The sequence below is a fragment of the Kwoniella newhampshirensis genome, chromosome 4 (assembly GCF_039105145.1).
Source record: "Kwoniella newhampshirensis strain CBS 13917 chromosome 4, whole genome shotgun sequence".
NCBI classification, from domain to species: domain Eukaryota; kingdom Fungi; phylum Basidiomycota; class Tremellomycetes; order Tremellales; family Cryptococcaceae; genus Kwoniella; species Kwoniella newhampshirensis.
The window spans coordinates 1216425-1235648 of NC_089958.1; the positions used below are offsets into that span (position 1 = coordinate 1216425).

The 19224-nt window shown below is 50.6% G+C and overlaps 5 protein-coding genes across 5 annotated transcripts; 3 read left to right on the forward strand and 2 right to left on the reverse strand.

Moving 5' to 3' along the window:
- Positions 1 to 1773: 1773 nt before the first annotated feature.
- Positions 1774 to 3870, reverse strand: IAR55_002429 (uncharacterized protein; the record flags this gene model as incomplete). Its single annotated transcript, XM_066945542.1, has 12 exons — positions 1774 to 1840; positions 1902 to 2099; positions 2182 to 2200; positions 2257 to 2446; positions 2529 to 2683; positions 2746 to 2793; positions 2851 to 3004; positions 3095 to 3265; positions 3354 to 3445; positions 3502 to 3608; positions 3676 to 3738; positions 3800 to 3870. 12 exons carry the CDS (start codon positions 3868 to 3870, stop codon positions 1774 to 1776), a joined length of 1335 nt encoding a protein of 444 aa, XP_066804231.1.
- Positions 3871 to 4310: 440 nt separating this feature from the next.
- IAR55_002430 (uncharacterized protein) lies at positions 4311 to 5800 on the reverse strand (the record flags this gene model as incomplete). The annotated part of the gene is made up of 9 exons (XM_066945543.1): positions 4311 to 4409; positions 4511 to 4702; positions 4787 to 4886; positions 4950 to 4967; positions 5021 to 5190; positions 5258 to 5446; positions 5526 to 5605; positions 5658 to 5694; positions 5768 to 5800. 9 exons carry the CDS (start codon positions 5798 to 5800, stop codon positions 4311 to 4313), a joined length of 918 nt encoding a protein of 305 aa, XP_066804232.1.
- Positions 5801 to 6714: 914 nt separating this feature from the next.
- IAR55_002431 (uncharacterized protein) lies at positions 6715 to 8472 on the forward strand (the record flags this gene model as incomplete). Its single annotated transcript, XM_066945544.1, has 10 exons — positions 6715 to 6958; positions 7034 to 7097; positions 7163 to 7295; positions 7368 to 7397; positions 7452 to 7557; positions 7626 to 7791; positions 7846 to 7916; positions 7991 to 8234; positions 8306 to 8333; positions 8395 to 8472. The coding sequence occupies 10 exons, from the start codon at positions 6715 to 6717 to the stop codon at positions 8470 to 8472; spliced, it is 1164 nt and encodes a 387-aa protein (XP_066804233.1).
- A 464-nt stretch (positions 8473 to 8936) lies between these two features.
- IAR55_002432 (uncharacterized protein) lies at positions 8937 to 14013 on the forward strand (the record flags this gene model as incomplete). The annotated part of the gene is made up of 19 exons (XM_066945545.1): positions 8937 to 9162; positions 9280 to 10142; positions 10211 to 10611; positions 10691 to 10939; positions 11003 to 11060; positions 11117 to 11193; positions 11251 to 11317; positions 11375 to 11414; positions 11472 to 11622; positions 11676 to 11760; positions 11811 to 11891; positions 11988 to 12178; positions 12239 to 12263; positions 12318 to 12401; positions 12471 to 12535; positions 12659 to 12717; positions 12775 to 12800; positions 12870 to 13110; positions 13181 to 14013. 19 exons carry the CDS (start codon positions 8937 to 8939, stop codon positions 14011 to 14013), a joined length of 3822 nt encoding a protein of 1273 aa, XP_066804234.1.
- A 752-nt stretch (positions 14014 to 14765) lies between these two features.
- Positions 14766 to 18355, forward strand: IAR55_002433 (uncharacterized protein; the record flags this gene model as incomplete). The annotated part of the gene is made up of 6 exons (XM_066945546.1): positions 14766 to 15448; positions 15569 to 16686; positions 16745 to 16834; positions 16891 to 16977; positions 17034 to 17210; positions 17268 to 18355. 6 exons carry the CDS (start codon positions 14766 to 14768, stop codon positions 18353 to 18355), a joined length of 3243 nt encoding a protein of 1080 aa, XP_066804235.1.
- Positions 18356 to 19224: the final 869 nt, after the last annotated feature.

Consider the following 19224-nt stretch of genomic DNA (forward strand, 5'->3'; position numbering starts at 1 on the left):
CAGGTGCCTGTTCCTTCTTCACTCCCTCTGCTTATCCCGTCCCCGTTTCCAAGCTCGTCCACGGTCTTTGTTGGCAAGAGGTCGCCTTGCTGACTGTGTAGGCCAAAAGACCTATCTATCTATCCGCTCTCCTCCCGTCGCGACGATCAGATAGAAACAATTCTTCGATTGACCACTGATGGCTCGGTTACGGCCGGAAGAGATCAATCTCGAGCCGAATGCTTTGTTTTCCCTTTCCTCGTCTTCAAAGTGGTGACAGTCTGGCTCCTTTTTGGCGTGGGAAAAATGGGTGACGTGATATCTGATTTGATGGGAAAAGTCGTTTGCAAGGAAAACAGTCTTCTCGCTGTGCAGTTGTGTGCGCGGTTGGGATGAGTTTGGTGGAAGAAAAGGCCGGCTAGTGGAGATGTCGAGAGGGGAAGGACCCGAAGAAACCCTTCTTCGTGCCTCTTGTGCCGAAGTGAGAAGGGGGAGGAGGATTTTTTCCCCTCTTGTCTACCGTAAAAAGATGTTCTTTGCCAGTGGTAAAGAAACAAGGTTATTGCGATCGCATCGAGAAAAGCGATGAGGATTGAGGCCGGGAGGTAAACACGGTTTCTCTCGCTCTGTGAAGGATTGCCAAAGTCCGCAGTCTCTCTGTTCGAATTGCCAGTGACTCAGCGGGCTACAGCACGCATCTGAAAGAGTACGTCGGTCGATGACGGCGGTGCGCGTACGAGCGAGGACTGGTCAACGGGAATTGGGATGATGACACTGAAAACTCTCTTTTCCTCTGCGGTGGGTGGCGAAAAACTGGTCCAGGGAAAAACCTCCGAGATCATACGTGGCATAGTCAGTCGTGCACTACAAAAAGCATCCTTATTTCTCCTCTTGCTTCTTAGGTATCCCAAAGAGACCGTTTGTCACCTCTATCATGTGCCCAGGGGGAGGGGGGGGATGGTGGGAACACCGTTTGGTCCTGCAGCAATGGAGTGTGTCAACTTGCACAATATACGCAGTGTGGGAAAACCGAAAACGCCACGGAACAGCAGCAGAATGAATAACGCCGATCATCACCGATCACTCCTCATGCCTCTTGAAGGACTCACCGACCGAGTGGAGGTTGACCACCTGCTGCTGCTTGCTTGATTTCTATCTACGTCTTTCCTTCCTGTCTGTTCAATAACCAAGTGAATGGCGACACTGCGCAGCCGCTGGAGCTCACCCCAGTGGACAAGCTTGAATTGCTCGCCGACGAATCGCATACACCCACTCTCAGAACTCCCAAATCGCTGATTGTGACATTAATTGTTGTGGTGCTCACGAACTTTCCATCCTCATTGTAGGTCGGTCATCATCGTGCTTTTCTATCGTGTTGTTGTTCCTGAAGTAGATACGACCGTCAAGGATGTGACTCAATCTGTTCTATTCGACTCTGGTCCAGAACCTTCATCTATAGCGCGAAATATCGCCTCCATGTCCGTTGACTTGAGGCAACTCGATGCCAGATGTCCTCTCACATTGGCATCGTGATCATCCAGCGGCAATCAGAAGCTTCTACTATAGTCGAGGTGACTTGACATATGCACATGTGTGTTGTTGAGGGCTGGTTACTTCGCTGATATATATACATCGTAATGCTGGGTAGTTGCCATTTGTATTCAATTCGTACTTTATCACGCATCGACCATCTATGGATATCTGCGTGTCAGACTCTGACCCGCTTCGCGACATTTGTGTCGCTTTTAGCGATTTCCGGGCACTCGACTCTCACTCCGTAGTGGTGACCCGTGATTACTGCGCAAGACCTGCTCCGTTCAGACCAAGACTACCAAGGGTCGCGTCAGGATTATAAGAGTAGCTGGAACAAGAGTGAGTCAGAACAACACCTGCCACGATGATGAAGGCAACAATGTGCTCACTTGAAACACTGTTGCTGTAATTGATACTCGGCTCGTCTCTTCAAGGGGTTCATATCCCACTCTGGTCCCGGTCTATCGACCTTGAGATCCATGACGAGATCATACGATCTCGCTTCGTTGACATTGAATGATAGAGTGCCGACCAGTCGCTCGCCTTTGTTGACCGCAAGAGGTTCGGGAAGGAGTAAGCGGGCTTGCCTATGAGCAGGGCCAAAGTCAACACATATGCAGCAGAGGTATAGTCCTGTCATGAGAGGATGATACCAAATTCCGTACTCACTGCCAATGTGTTCTGGGAGCTAACACGGTCGCGTATTATTAGTGCACTCCCGAGATCATCGCGATGGGAACTCACCACTAGGTCCAGTCGATAGTTTCACGTTCAGCCCTTCCCCAGGCGCAGGCGGTGGAGGAGCCGGATTGAGCGGTGAATCTTGCGTCATCCATTGCCATGAGTTCGCAGGCATGACGGGGTAGTTCCAAGCGGGATCGGACGTTGTGGGTGGAGGGTTAGGGTAGAAATCAAGATCGAACCATGAGGCAAGCTGTAACGATATAGATCGATCAGAATCCATTCGAGGTAGTTCAAAAAATTGGTAGACCGTTGGTGGATCAGGTCATACTCACGCCGTGAACAAGAGCTGTTCTATGAACAACGAAATCGACGGGTATTGTGAATTCTAGCAGATCCTCCTTGGTACATTTGTAGAAGTCGAATGATTTGGGAGGGCAGGCGGAAGAGACAAGAGAAGTGGGCGGGAACATCCCGACAACAGGTTGAGCTGCAACACATAGCATGTTAGCCGAGCTGTTCCCATCGCGAAAATGCTTTCGGGCTACCCACCAAAGACTTCTTCTCGTGCGGCCGCGTACAGCTCGGAAAAGTCGGTTCCTGCACCGGACTGTCAGCTAGTCCCCGGAGATATACCTCTGACTATGCCTAGCTCACCAAAAAGGGTGGTGTTGAAGAACTGAGCTTTTTGATCGGTCTCGTTGTAGAGCGCTTCGTCGGAGAATGGACTAAAGAAAATATGTCCAGCCGAGGGTAATAGATGGCCTCCTGGCTTCAGAAACAAGTCTCGAGCCAGGATGAACGACTCGACCTACATTCGTACCGATTTTAGCTTCACATCCTGCACAGATACATCCTACACACATAATGACTCGTACCGCATCAGCTGAATTGGACTTACCATTCTCTCATGGAGGAGCATGACACCGATTGGTTCCGAGATGATCGTATCCACTTTCCCAGTCTGCAACACTTCGTCTTGGACCGTTTTGTTCTCCACCATCCCTCTTACTATCCGTATCCTATCTCGGAGATGAGGGTTGGATTTCCCTTTGTTAGCAGCTTTGACTAGCTAAAGTGGATATCAGCGCCGTCCGAAGGATACGAAAGACGTAGTAGATGATGGCAGGTCAGGGTACTGATGGGAAGTGGAAACATACAATCGACATCTTCTCAGCCATCGAGGAAGCTTCTAGCGCGATGACATGTCTAGCACCAGCTTGTGCAGACATGTAAGACAAGATCCCAGATCCTAAAACAAGGACTGAGCACACCTCCCAGCGAGAAGACGAAGCGGAATAGACATACCTGCACCTACGTCCAAGACCACTTTATCTTTGAATGCCGCCGCAGCGTTGCCCAGGATCGCTTTTCGGTATGTTCCAGTTCGAGAGATATCGCCAATCATATTTGCTCTGTTGATACATCACATCAAGAGTGATTGCTTAGCAGGGAGGTGCAGCACTTGATGGAGTCACTAACTGGTTTTGCAACGACGAGTAAAAGTTGAAATAGAAATCATGGTCTTTCGTACTTCCCTCAGCTCTGAACAAACATTCAGCGTCATCGAACTTGTTTGCCAAGGAGACTTTTCGGAAGAGCTCACTTTGATTCGGCGACACCTTGAAGCTCATCACCGTTCGCGTGTACACTGTCTGATCCGTCGACTTCCATCATGTCGTGATGATTGGCAGCTCAGACACTGGGTATGCTAATTCGATGCCCCGGAGAGCGAATTTCGGATCTCAAATCGAAGGATCTGGGCTGGCAGGACGACCAAGATGATAGGTCTTGAAACGACTTTAGTTTGTTCTGGAAACAGTTGGACGAATACGATATTTGTTGTCGAGTGAAATCGCAACTCATTGAACAATTGGAAAAATCAGTTCACGACACAATGCTTGTCCGTGCAACGGGGTCTCCGCAACCGAAAAATGTTACGTCATCACATCTGCAGTGCAGGATATCACACTGCAAAAGCATGAGCATGTACTCGTTATCAACAAGCGAATGTCATTCTGGCAGCTAGAAAATCTATTACATATCATAGCACATCAAATATCGTACCTCATCGAAACCAGGAAGCAGAAGGACCCGAAAAGTGAAAAGCCTAATCATCAATCATCATCGAGAGTCAGGTCGATGACCTCTACCTTCCGTTTCTTTTGGCTTGGAGGAGAGCATGCTTGGGGCTGAACATCGTCGTCATCGGAATCCTGTTGAGCGATCAAAGTCAACTCAAATAGCTTCTTGATATAGCTGAAAGTAGTCTTACTTGTGTCGACCTCGTCCTCTTTCTTGCTTGGTCGATATTCACAGGCTTGACATCATGCACTTCATCGTCGAACCTTAGCCTCCCTCCTCGTCTGGCTTGCACGATGCCTATGTCACGGTCTTCGGGTACGTGTGATTTGTGACGGATATTCAACCTCATGGGGTTACAGATACGGGACTCATGGTGGCGCTTGCCTATGATCCTCAGAGCCTCGAGAGCAGGCTTTGATCGATACTGATATGATTCAGTGTAAAAGTAAGCTGTGCCACCCGGCATCCGCCCATTGATCTGGCGAAGACATTCCGTCCTAATACACACCTGAAACTTGAACCGGTAAAATTGCAGCCCTCCTGGAATGGGCACGAACTGCGCGCCACGACCGGGTGGAGACTCTCGCGCTGGCCGTCTGTTCGTGGCACTGGTAAAATGCCCAGCCAGTGAGCTCTGGCATTGACAGCGACTGATATCTTTTGTGACTCACTGGACGGTGTATCCCATTCTGACTTGATATCAGGACAAGCCACTTATCCGGTGAGATCATTAAAAACTCACTTCTTCGATTTCTCGTGCACAATTCCGACCCCTGGGAAACTCCGAGATCTAAGAGCTGTTCGCTGTACGAGCTTGTGCCAGTAACCATACTGCAAGCGAATTTCGATGGAGCCGACTTCACGCAGGGTCTTAGCATCGATGGTCACCTTGGCATCGTCGTCGGTAGTGGTCTTTTTGTTTGAGCTATATCAGCACCGGAGCGTCATGGATCACTCAGCGCTTGAGTGGGGCACGCACCAATGGCGTGAAGCTTAACTGCGACTTGTAGAATGATCCATCCACTCTCTCGCGCACATGATCGAAACTTTTGGTGTGGCCTTTGGACCATCGGGACCCATTCAGTTTGCGTCCGTCGATCGTCAAATCCGCTCGCCATTCCGCTTCTGGTACCAAGTGGCAGGGTTTCTTAATCTTGATGATGAATGGCTATCTCGCAACCATTTGCATTAGCGACGCTACTGTATGACGTGAGTGACGCGAGGAATGTGAGCATGCCTCGACATACCTCATCGATTGTCTCCAGGAAGCAAGTGGTGGTGGGATATCCGGCGTGTGTCTTAGCTTCATGCGAGATCTGGTATTCGTCTTGCACATTTGATGAGCTTCACATTGAACATGACCAAGCCTCTCAACTCACTCAGTCGACCTCCGGAAGTGGCGTTTTCGACCCAAGCCTTTGAGTTGTACACTTGATGAGCCATGTTTCCCGAAGGTTGAGATACAAAGTGCTGACATGCCAGTGCTTACCTCGAGATCTGGAACGGCAGGTGATGAGAACATGGTTATTCTTGGATTGAGTGATGGTAAGTGATTGATTGAGTGAGTGTTGTGCCCAGTTGACTGATACGAAGTTGGGTGATTGTGTTGATTATGAGAGCGGCAAGTAAAGATGTGAGTGATGAAAGAGAGAGAACATAAAGGAATGGATGTGTCACTTGATCCTTTCAGTGAGGATGACGAGGTGGTGAGAACGATAAGAGCAGACAACAGAGGCCCGACAACCTGAAACGAGGGTGATCTGTGCGGACACACACACGGGGCGTTGGTGATTTGCGCCCTTCAGTGAATACGTGAGTTCACATCCCCAGAACGATCGATGACCAATCTCAAGATTTCCTCTGCGCAGTGCAAGTCGCTCGCAGATTGCATGCAGAACGCACATCATGTCGTTGTGCATCCTTCGTCGGGCTGGTCCTTGCGGTAAAATCCTTTCGCTCGCTTTTGCCATCCTGGTCGCGTCTGCAGGTAGTACGCGTCCAAATCCGCTTCTTTTCGCTTGTCGATATGAGATCGTCTACATGCATATAGCTCGTCGCCGGTCACTTCACTCCATCATGAGTGCAGTTGTCATGTAGCAGACCAATGATCTGACACACTGATGATCATGGTCTTCGCCAAGAGACAATGAATGGGGTGAGCGTTCGGGACAAATCCCCGAATTGGTCCGACCGATCGTTATTGAATGGTGCATAGATTAGGAGATGTGGGGCAAAAAGGGTTGGTACGCCATCCTACCTGTTCACGAGATAATCAATCATAATAACGATAACAGCTTGGCGACCACATCCCCACTACGTCCCATCAGATCTTCAACTCATGATCACTACAAGATCATGATATATAGCATTTCATAATACACGTGCATCGTCCGACAACTTCTCGATAGGGGTTAGCATGTCCCCGCTCCTCACCTCATGCCAAGCTATCAGATCACTCCCCCTTCTTCTTCTTCCTCTTCCTCCATCTCTCAGTCCACTCAACACCACACAATAACACGAGAGGGTGTGTCCGACTTCGCAGTCGCCGCTTCGACGTCCACCTACAGTATCGCAGAAGAGGAGGTGGAAGAGGAGTGTGACACTGAAACGCTGACCTGGCGGAAGAAGATCAAGGAGATCATGTCGGATAATCAGATGGTGGTCAACACTTTCATAGCGGGTGAGCCGCTATATGAACCTAGATCTGTCTATCTGGATCTGCAGCTGACTGTAGACACCTGAATCTGCTGTCTAGGTGGTCTGGCGGGTGCAGCTAGTCGAACCGTTGTTAGTCCACTTGAAAGGTTAAAAATCATCCTGTCCGTCTGATTTTATCTCGGTGAATAGAAATCGAGACATCTTTCGCTGACGATCGACTGTATAGACAAGTGCAAGCTGCTTCGACTAAAGGTGCATCGGGACAAGCGTACACTGGCGTATGGGAGTCTTTGGGACGTATGTGGAAGAATGAAGGCTGGAGGGGGTTCATGAAAGGCAATGGTATTAATGTGGTCAGGGTGAGTTTTGCACACCTATACAAATCGAATCAGAACCCAACCAGGCTAAGCTGACTGTTTTGTGTCCTGTAGATACTTCCATACTCAGCATTACAATTCACTGTGAGCTTCAGGTGACCAGGAGATCATCGGTGAAGCTGACACCTGTCATCACAGTCTTATGGCGGCTTTAAGAGCGTTCTGCAGAGGTGGTCCGGAGAGCCGCAACTATCGACTCCACTACGACTGACCGCAGGAGCAGGTGCAGGTATCGTTGCTGTCGGTACGTGATTCTCTCTCGCCTCATTCATTACTGCAATGAGATGCCGTGTCTGATCCGTCGACGCGTAGCCGCTACGTACCCCTTAGACCTTGTTAGAGCTAGATTATCGATTGCGACGTCCGGTATGGCGCTACGTAAATCCGGCGAAGCGTTTAGCTCAGAAGATGCGAGACTGGGAATGGTGGGAATGACCAGAAAAGTCTATAAGACCGAAGGTGGTATCAAAGGCTTATAGTGAGTTAGCTGCATGGGGGCGATCCCTGTCTCCCAAGCTAACGGTTCACGCAGTCGAGGGTGCTGGGCGACAGCCGTTGGCGTAGCGCCCTACGTGTCTCTAAACTTCTATATCTATGAGACTTGTGTGTGCTTCCATATCTAACTGCCTCTTACCATTCCTGTCGTTGAAACCTGGGCTGACCGAACTTCTGGACAGTGAAATCACGTATCCTCCCAGCAACTCTTGATACACGATCGATGAACGAAGGCGAACTTGCTCTTCGAAAACTCGGCTGTGGGGCACTAGCAGGGGCTACGTCCCTTCTCTTTACCCATCCCTTTGACGTATTGAGGCGAAAACTGCAAGTAGCCGGATTGTCGAACATATCGCCTCAATATAACGGCGCAATCGATGCTATGAGACACATTATAAGAAATGAAGGATTCTGGAAGGGCATGTAGTAGGTGACATCCTCATATCTCTTATTCATGAAGTCGGCTGTTTTGAGCTGACGTCTAACCCGAATCATAGTCGAGGTCTGACACCCAATATAATCAAGGTAAGCTGTTGAAGTTGTCCTCCAGAGCATCTTTCGAGCTGACCTGTACCTGATCACCCAGGTCACACCGTCGATAGCGGTGTCATTCTATACATTCGAGACTGTCAGGGATTTGTTATCGTCCGCGAATGAGGCATGAGGCGAGGTTCTGGTGGGATATGGCTTGATCGGTTGAAATCGAGACCACAGGTCTTCTCACCCACATGGCAGATTGTCATTATGCCGATGAGGTATTTGAGAGTTGCATTATATATAAATATATATATACATGTCAATTATGCATGGGTGTTGTCATCGTGTGTCATGCCGCTATGGTGACTGAGATTGCGACCAGCAGATGAAATCGCCTTCAGCCGGGTTTCAACACCTGGTGCCCCGGGTTTCCGTCATTCAAACCGATAGGTGTGTTTTGACCATTTGTTGTCATCGTTTCATTATCCATAATTAGATTCAGCTCCTTTAATTTCTCGTGATCAACACGTTGGAGATCATCCACTCTTACCTACGGTATCTTGTTGTCCTCACCCTTCGTAGCATCCATCGGACCCCTTCCGCATCCTTTGTCCGGAAAGTCGCGCCATCGACGACTCCATCAGTCAAGAAATGCCGGCGACACTCTACCTTCGGCCATCACCTCGAGCCTATTTCCTTTTGACCGAGACGCACGCTCTCGTCTTTCGTCAACCAGATGCTAGTGAATCGAAAGCATCAAGAAGTGTGGTGGTGGCTGAGTTCATACCGATCGACGAGGTCGATATGAGGGGATTGGTGAGAGCGAGCAAAGGGCGGACTGTGGAAGGTGTCCTAGGTGTGACCAGTGTCCCGAGTGGTGAGTGGGAGTCAATGTTATCTGGGCCCGTCTACAGCCTGGTTATCAAGTGATATCTTCAACGAAACACAAATATGGAGCGCAACAGGCAATGCTGACTGATCGTGCTCGTGTCAGACCGATCTCCTATTCCAGAGATATTCCTCCTGCTCGTCTCGCATTCGACAACTCTTCCTCCGCTACTCCCACATTCCACCCTTCGTCCGTCGAAAGTTCTGGCAGTAGAGTTCCATTCTCTCACTTCATCTTTCTGGGATCCACCCGATCTGGTCAACACTTCAATCGCCAGTACATATGGTGAATACGATTCTCTCGATTATGACGATCCGACCATCGCAGGACCAGGACCGAGCTCAACTTCCACGGCGACGTCGAGCCTGTCTCAAGCTGCTCAGCAGGGTGTGGAGAATCCTTGTAACGGTATGCGGAAGTATCTTGAATCAGGCGGATTCTTCTTTGCAGAAGGATGTAATTGGGACATATCGAGTCGGATGGGGGAGACTAATTGGGTTCAAGCAGAACTCAATGGTTCCAACGACGGCATTCAACACCCTCTGGAGACATTTGACGAAAGATTTGTATGGAACAAATCGCTCCTCGCACCATTCTTGACATTCCGATCCGCCTTATCAGATGATATGCGTGCTCAACTGGATTCCCAATCTTTGTTGATCCCCGTCATTCAAGGTTACTGCGGTAGTTCACCGCTTTCGACGGGGAACTGGAGGACCGATGGGAAACCAGAAGTAGCGGCGATAGGAATGATATCGAGACTGAGCTGGAAGAGAGCAGGAGCGAGATTCAGGACAAGAGGGATAGACGATGATGGTCAAGTGGCTAATTTCGTGGAGACGGAATTGATATTGGCGACGGAAAATGTGGTCATGAGTTATGTTCAGGTCAGAGGTTCTGTTCCCCTCTTTTGGCAACAGCCAAGTGCGGGGATACAGACCTTGCAACAAAAAGTGGAAATCACAAGGGTGAGTCGACATCAGATCTGATTTTGATGTGGAGTGGGAGGCTGATAGACAATGGTCTGCCTACACAGCCACCACAAGCTACACAGCCCGCTTTCGACAAACACTTCTTAGAACTGTTAGAACAATATCATTCAGTCCATGCTGTCAACCTGTTAGGTCAGAAGGATGCCGAATCAATGTTATCAGCCGCCTATTCCGACCATCTCGCTACACTAAAATACACGCTTGAGCCTCCTCAAGAGAAAGAGGAGATACCCGGTGCACCACGAGGAATGCTCCAACTGACTCCGTACGACTTCCACTCGGCGGTCAAAGCGAATGGACAAGAAACGGTCAAATTTGATTTTTCAACGAGATTGGGGGAGGTGATGGAATCGATGGAGAACTTCGGATGGACTGCGATAGATGCTACCACGGGACAGGTGATTGAGCAGCAGCAAGGTGTCTTCAGAACAAATTGTCTTGACTGGTCAGTGCGGCAGCTCGCTGGACACATGTTCCAAAGAAGTGTCTATTGCTGACGCATAACCTCCCTCGTGCGTTTACAGCCTCGACAGGACGAATTACGTGCAGAATGTGATGGCACAGCTTACGCTCCAACGTTTCCTGGTCTCGATCGACTCTCCGTTACAGAGCAGCGCGACAATATGGGCAGCACATAGAGAGTTGTGGGCCGATAACGGAGATCGGCTGAGTAAGATTTATGCGGGAACAGGTGCGATCAACACCAGTGCTACGAGAAGTGGGAAGAAAACTTTCGCGGGGTTGTTGAGTGATGCTACGAAGAGTGTTGGGAGGTGAGTCTTTGTCGTCTTGTTGTCTCTTTGTGTGTCGTTGACGTTAATCGCCTCGAATTGCAGGGCATACATCAATAATTTCCAAGATAAAGGGAAGCAGACTGCTATCGACATGTTATTGGTAGGCCCAACGTGGAGAATTGATATTTGAAGAGGACTGACGACGCACCTGAGTAGGGAATGATGGCCGGTCAGCGACCCGTGATCCTTTTTGACCCGATTAGCGATTCCGTACATAGTGCCCTGAAAGCGAGGTGAGTAGCTAGTCACATTCGCATGAGTTTGTGTTTCTTAGCTAACGATCGCGATAGGGTAAACGAATACTCTTCGACGAGAGTCATCACCATCTTTTCGGGGACTTGGAACTTGAATGGGAAGGTTTGTACGCTCCTTGAGAGGAGAAAACAAGCTGCTCAAGACTGATCCTCCAAATAGGCACCGGACGAAGCGCTCGATTCGTGGTTATTTCCTGCAAGTGAGTGGTAGCTCTCGCTCATCGGCGTCTGCAGCTTACTTCTTCTTCCGCTTGCAGATGCTCCTGAGTACGTCCAGCTGTTACGACTTGGAAGAGATCCGGTGGCCAAGCTGAGCAGGTTTTCCAGACCCGATATCTATCAGATAGCTTTCCAAGAGATCGTAGAACTTACCCCAGGACAGATATTGCAGACAGATCCAGCTAAGAAGTGAGCCACATGACTCGCTTATCGATAACGGTGTTAAAGCTCACGATGACCAGGCGAATGTGGGAAAAGTACATCATGGACACGTTCGCCATGCGGAAAGGCAAAAAGTCGGAATATCTACTGTTCAGAGGCGAGCAGGTGAGTTGAGCGGTGGTCCGACTTGCCAGATACTGACCTGTAACCTGCAGTTAGTGGGAACAGCATTGATAGTGTTGGTCAAGTCCGATTTAGCGAAGTGTATGAGAGGAGTGGAGAGCACTACCAAGAAGGTGAGCAGTGCTTCTCATACTGCCTGCAATACACGACTGTGCCGCAGATTCTCATTGTTTCTCGGTTACTGTGTCGCTGATGATAGGCCGTTACAGACTGGTCTGCAGGGCCTGAGCGGTAACAAGGGTGGAGTTGGCATCCGTTTCGACCTGTTCGACTCTTCGATATGTTTCGTCAGCTGTCATCTTGCTGCTGGACACAGCAATGTCAGCGAGCGGAACGCAGATTGGCGGACTGTGGTTGGAGGCATGAAATTCCTCCGAGGGAAAATGATCGATGATCACGAGTGAGGTCTGGCGTACTTGGGACAGGGGCCAGAAACTGACGTTGGAGTCTTTCGTTCCAGGGTGATCGTTTGGGCTGCGGACTTTGTGAGTCGCTGGTACATCTAATTTTCCAGTCACTGACTGAGATTGGCGCCAAAGAATTACCGAATCGGATCAACCAATGCCGAGGTACGGGATTCTATAGAGGCCGGCGACTTTGATGCTCTTCTCGCCGCCGACCAAGTATGTCAGCTCTGTATCAATCACGCTAGGACCTGGTCACGGAGAGCAAACGCTGATGAAAGGATGCAGCTTCTCAATGCGATGGACACTGGAGAGGTGTTCATGGGATACGATGAGGGACCAATCAGGTTCAGGTGAGTGCGCTTGGATCTAACATTACCTGTCACCTGCTGAGAAGAACGCGTAGGCCGACATATAAATAGTATGTGATTCAGCTAGTAGGCTCTTGATGCCACTTGAAGCTGATGTTGATGCAGTGATAATGGAACGGACGATTACGATACTAGTGATAAGCAGAGAATACCGGCCTGGACGGGTAGGTCTATTTCCCCCCAACCCCCAACATCCTAATCGCTGATCATGCGTATCATAGATCGAGTGCTCTTCAAAGGCCCAGCAGTGAGTGGACCGAATATATGTTCTTCTACATCTACAAGTTGTCCGGCCCGCTAACGCTATTGTCGACAGCTGCGCTTGAAGGAATACAATCGTGCGGAACTCATGACGTCGGACCATCGGCCTGTGTACGCTGTGTTCGATGCTACTATTCGCGAGATTGATCATGCGAGAAAGGATGCTATCTCAAAGGAGCTCTTGCACTCTATCTTACGGTCCGGCGGAGCAGGCGAGGAACGACTGGACGACAAGGTGGAGAAGAGCTTGGGGTATGGAGGCGGTGTCAAGGACGTCGTGCGAGGTCTGGCCAACGGTGAATTTCATGCCCAGATCAGAAACACCATGCTGCGGCCTGGATACTGACGTGGAGTTCTGGTGCTTAGTGTCAGTCACGCCTGCATTAAGAGGTGACCGAAGTCCTCGGCTGCCTCTCAGGCCGTCGTCCGCTGCGTCTATGCAGGAGAAGGGTACGCCAACTATTGCCAGCGGCCGCACCCGCTCCATCTCGAGCCTGCAAGCGCCTCCATCCAGTGTTTCGGCTAGCAGCACACTCAGAGCTTTCGCCACCAATGCGTCTGGCTCATCGACGCTCCACGGTGGAGGTGCAAGGCGTGCCCCACCCCCGATCCCTTCCAGAGCAAGCATACCTGTTCCATCAAGTCCAGATAGACGCGTACCTCCAGCTGTACCTCGACCAGCCGTCCGTGTGGTCTCGAACGGTACTGGCTCTTCGACCACATCTGTTCTTCAACAAAGCACACTAGGCACTTCGTCACCCAGTATTAACCCTTCTTCGACCGGTGACTTTGTTGTGATTCCGTCTGGTCCTTCCAGTGCCTCTGCCGTCAGTACCAGGAAAATACCACCCCTCCCCCCTAGACCCGGCAGTCTCACGCCGAAAACATCGTTTGATACGACGAACAGGATTGTTTCTCCACCTTCGCGACCGCCGCAGTCTCTTCCGCGTAAACATGTGCCGAAGCAATCGTTTGGTCCCAAAGAAGCATCACCGATTGGGTTGGTCTCGCCGGTATCGCCTGATATGGTGATGGCGAAGCTCAGACAGGGTTTAGAGGATTCATCACCGGCGCCTAGCGGTAAGGCAGATCCTCCGGCTACTTCTGTGCTGGCCGCTCCGGGGTTGTCAACGTCCCCACAAAAGGGTAAACCGGTCGTTCCAAGGAAACCGGTGGCACTGAGGGGGACTAGCACCTAGCTTCACGTGATTTGGCTAGACAAGTAGAGAATTACTGTGACGTGCACTGATAGAGCAGCATCTGGGAATGCTCACGGATAAGGACACATGTTGTACCCTACAGACCATTCATGCATGAGACCGCGTTGTCATTGTCGTCTCTGCAGGGGAACAAAACCGATTATGCCATGATTGAGATTGCCACTGAACGTGTGATCTACTGCGCTGTGTTTTGCGTGTCCGACTCAGGGTTTAGTTACGATATAGCTCGCATGAAAGAAGCATCATCTGCATCTCAATCTCTGCCGTGTTTTCTCTGATGGATGACTACTACCTCGTTGCCTCGAATCGCCCAACCCATCCCCATCTCGCATACCGTGGAAACATCGGTCCATGAAGAAGGCACTCGAAATATAGAGTTAGATTTCGGATCGAAACAGGAAAAAAGCGGAGGCTGGACCAAACAAGAGGGAACCGACAGACAGACTTGTGCGACAAGAGAGGTGGGGGACCGAGCCGTCGAGACTCTCTCGCGTTGACAGTCACTTCTCTGCGATAGACGTTGCGGAGAAAGGCAAGCTGAGCCGCGTTGAGTGGAAGAGACGGGCTCGTGACTACCGTACCCTTGAACGAGACTTTCTCGCTTTGGCAAACACACGACAACCTTTGGTCCCAGTCCTTTCTACCTACCCTTCCGTCTGACACTATCGCTACTCACCTTTGGATCAGAGTCCTTGAACGGACTCCCGCCACCTGCTGAATAATACATCAATATGGCATCAAATCCAATCGAGCTCTCTTCGGACTCGTCTTCATCTGTCAATCAATTGACATCTGCTCGCGACAGAGAACGAGAACGACCTACGCTCAGTCGACCGTTATCTGAAATATCAGAGAACGAGTCGCATCGTCGTTCGTCGGCTAGATCAAGTGTTCATTCTTCATCTACCCGGAAAGACAAAGGAGTAGGAGCAGGTACGAGCAGTAGACCGGTCAGTGAAGCGAAAGACAAAGAAGATCATACTTCCACGAGTACGACGGCGACGAAGAGATTGAGCAGCAGTGCGGGCATGCCGCCAATACAGAGTATCACGGTGAATCTGGTCGATTACGCAAAATCGCAATCCTCTTCCTCTTCTTCTTCGCAAATACCTAGAACGCAACCACCAACTTCCACTATGACAGCGCCGCAGGGAACAGCTCCAACGTTGACTTCCTCAGTAGTAGCTGGAGATGGACATGAGGGACAAGGTCCACCTCCTCCTTCCCCGAGCACGAAACCACCTCCAGAGCTACCCAAGCGGCCAGAGAAAGGCGAGACGGACGGCACAGAGTCGAACGGATTGATAGATAGGGGAGGTGACATAGCTGAACAAGGAGACCAGGTCCGGGAGTCACGGACGACAGGAGACAAAGGATCAAAGCAGGTTGAAGAGAATACCGGGGGTTCTGGTTCGTGAGTAGACGTTCACCTTGTATTCTGACCTATCCGGCCCGCTCTGGATTCGCTTTGTCTAAGTCAAGGTTTTTGTCGATTTTGCACGATCGGTCGCTAACATGTGTATCATATACATAGCGAATCATCCAGAGGCGGTATCTCCAGCTATCTCCTCGCAAAAAGGGCCTCCCTTCGGCCATCACCACTGGGCATATCCTACGCCGACGTTGCGAAACCCGTCTCATCTTCACCCGCATCTCTCACATCCGATTCTCAGACCTCTCTCGCGGATGCTCCTCGCTCCTCCACCGATGGCGGCAAACCACCTACGAAATCTAAACCGTCCTGGTTGCGACGAGCTAGTGGGACAGCTGCGATGAGGACAAAATCGAAGAGTCCGGTACATGCAGATGGGTCACAAATCACTGCTTCCGCTTCTCTTCCACCGGTCTTACCGCCGAGAAAAGGATTGGTCAGCACAGGTTCGAGTGAAAGTTCGCAATCTCTCCCCGAACAAGCGATGCGTCCACCCCCTATAGTACCTAGCAAATCGTCGTACGCCAACATCGCAGCGAGTGCAAACGCTACCGCTGGACCTAGTCGTAGTCGACTGGCCGATGGACAAGGACGGCCTGCATACTCACCCACCAACTCCTCGTCGTCGTTCAACTCGTCTAGCGGACCTCCACCTCTGCCTCCTCGGGACAATGTAGGCAATGTCCGAGGTAGACTAGCGGCTTGGACCGCAGCGGCCGCTCAGTCTGGCAGCAGTTCATTCTCCCGATCCGAGTCTTCTAACAGTCTCGCGTCACAATTTGGTGCGCAACGCTTCCCGGCATCAGCACAACGCGTGCTCGGCAATGCTGGCTCAGCTGTGTCGAAAGGTTGGGCGGGGCTGAGATCACGTGGTGTAGGAGGAAGCATCAGTTCGATGAGTTCTTTGAGTCAAACATCATCAAGTCGAAAACAATTCGAACCGAGTGGATCTTGGAGTACCGGTCTGGCAGGTAGAGGAGGCAGAGACAGAACCCAATCGGACCATGTCGACATACGCAACGATGGGCCGGCCATCGACGCTGAGGCAGTGAAGAGACCTGCTGAAGGTGGAATAGGGAAAGTGTTTGGAAGGGATTTAGTGGATGCGGGAAGAGAGTGGGGTGTGGTGGATGCAGGGTTCGAGATTGCGGGTCAAAGCCAGTGGGAAATGAGGCGGCGGAAATGTCTTCCAGCCGTGGTGGTTCGAGCGGTGGAGTATTGTGAGCATTTTTCTCATCGAATCCGGACGACGTGCAACTGACACTGAGACGTATTTAGTGCAAATATGGGGACCAAAAGAGGAAGGTATCTTCAGGATCAGTGGAAGAAGCAGTCATATTGCAAAGCTACGGAAGGAATTCGATTCAGGTCAGTCTAGCACGGATTTCGATGGTGACCCACCCAGGCTGACTGGCATGTCCCAGGTGCCGATATCGATCTGTCTGATTGTCACCCTGGTGACGTTGACCCTCATGCGGTTGCCGGACTGTTCAAGTCGTATCTGAGAGAATGTAAGATCGCTACACGATGCTGCACCTTGAATCTCACTGATGACTTATGTCTCCAGTACCATGCCCTCTCTTAACTCACCACCTTTCCCCCCGATTTGACTCGTATGTCAAGGGAAAGGCAAAACTCACATCTGACTTGATTGCCGAAGACGGCCACCAAGATGGGCAAGAATCTTTGCAATCTTTATTGGAGCAATTGCCACAAGCCCATTGGTTCCTCCTCGCTGATATCGGTAAGGTTCTGGATCGACGCGAAGTCAGCATTATGTCGAAGCTAACGTCCTTCCTAGTGAAACTCCTGGATCTCATTCCCCGTCACGCTTCCACCAATCGAATGACACTCAACGCTCTCATGTTGTCCCTCGGACCATCGTTGAATATCTCTGGAGGAGTGCTGAACGAGCTGATAGAGCGGCGCGACGTCTTCTTCGCCGAAGCTCCAGCATTGTCACACGCGGAAACAGCCAAAAATCTCATTGATTTTGGCGATGTCGCCATACCCCCTGTTCTCGCTCCCAACCAGACTCACTCTCGATCTCCGACGATCGCCTCGCTGCAAGGTCTCGAGGACAATCTTCATATATCTGGGTCTAGTCCAAACTCCATCAAGTCTAAAAAATCGCCTAGGTTACCTTCCAGACCGAGTCTGACGAAATTATTCGGCTCAGGTAGCATGTCGATTCCAAGACAGAAAAGCGTCGAAACATTGAGCAGTATTGCCAAAGTAAGTATCAACACCAGCATCGAGGCACCTCGAGTCGACCTTGCGGTGTCGCCAATCTCACCGTTGCCGACCTTTGAATCGAAAATCATCTCGTCAACTGATGCCAAGGCTGAGCCGGAGCAGCAGGCTACGACAGCTGAGGCCTTCATGCCAACACCGGCAGCTCCAGAGAAGCCGACGGGTCCGGAGGCAAGTGGCGAAAAGATGGAAGAGGTTCATTACCCTGCTGGGACGGTTGAAGATCGGGCCAAGATCTTCTCAACCCCTATCGCCGACAGATTCCAAAGTACTTCATCGCCTTTCCCACCCCTTCGCAAACCCAGAAGCTCGACGGGGTCCACCTCGACTGTTCATTCTGTCCATACTCCTGGAACAGAGCCGAGAGAAGGGAGCCCAAATGCCAGCGCCAATCCCGCAACAGTTATCCGACGCGGCCAACCGGTATTCTTCCAATCGGCAGGAGTGGACAGACATTCAAGGTCTCACTCAGCAGCTGGTCATCTCGGCGGATCGGGATCGGGATTGGGCGTAGGTGGAGTGAAGAGGAAAGAGGATGATAAGAGTGTCGAAGGGGAGATCAGTGAGAGTGAAGGGAGAGTGAAGAGATTGTCTGCTGGACCGGGCGGTTTGGGGACAGTGGAGATGATTGCGTGACAAACTAGTGCGGGTCACCGGATGTGATGTGATGGGATTGGTTTGCTGCATCCTATGATCAGGAGAAGCGGACTGTAATTGACGATAGACGGATGGCTGATCCTCCAAGATGCGATATTACACCTTATACTGAACATGTATGTGACCCACATTGTATGTTGATCACTACGCAATGTAGGACCATCCGAACACGAAGATGTGATCGACGGACTTGACCTGTCCCAATTCTTGCAAACGTAAGCATAGCCCAGAGTGACAACACTGCCGCTTGCTTTATCTCTCTGCAGCACAGCAAGGCCTTTGACCGCTTGAGGGGACTGGGCCATCGATTGGTGGTGGATCTCAAAGAGACCGACTGTTGACTTCGATCACCTCTGACAACCTTTGTGGGAGTGCAATAATGGACAATCTTAGCGATCTCGGAAGACACTTGTGAGAATTTCGAGGTCAAGGTGGTCTTCTCCACAAAGAAGGCACACCCATATTTGGGAAGGCGATCGATTGCACTTCGCAGTTGCAATATGTAAAGCTTGCCGGTGGGGTGTCCGCTGGCATTGAACCTGTGTCACAGCACTTGGTCCATAGTCCATATCTGCGTAAAGCCTTCGAAGGTGAATTTCGGTAGCCTGCAGAGCGTGAAAGCTTGAGCATGTTCCGTGGCGAGAGGATCAGAGGAGAAATGCAACCCTGTCGAGGGACCGATTGTTCGGATACTCAACATCTGGTCTGCGATTTGGAAAGCGGTACTACCTAGAATGAAAGGGTAGGGCAAAAGAAGATACTGCAAAGGAAGAAGACCAGCTGAATTTGGGATAGGTATTTGGATCCCTGAAATGTAGCCAGTTTGCTGGAGCATGGATAGTGTTGGG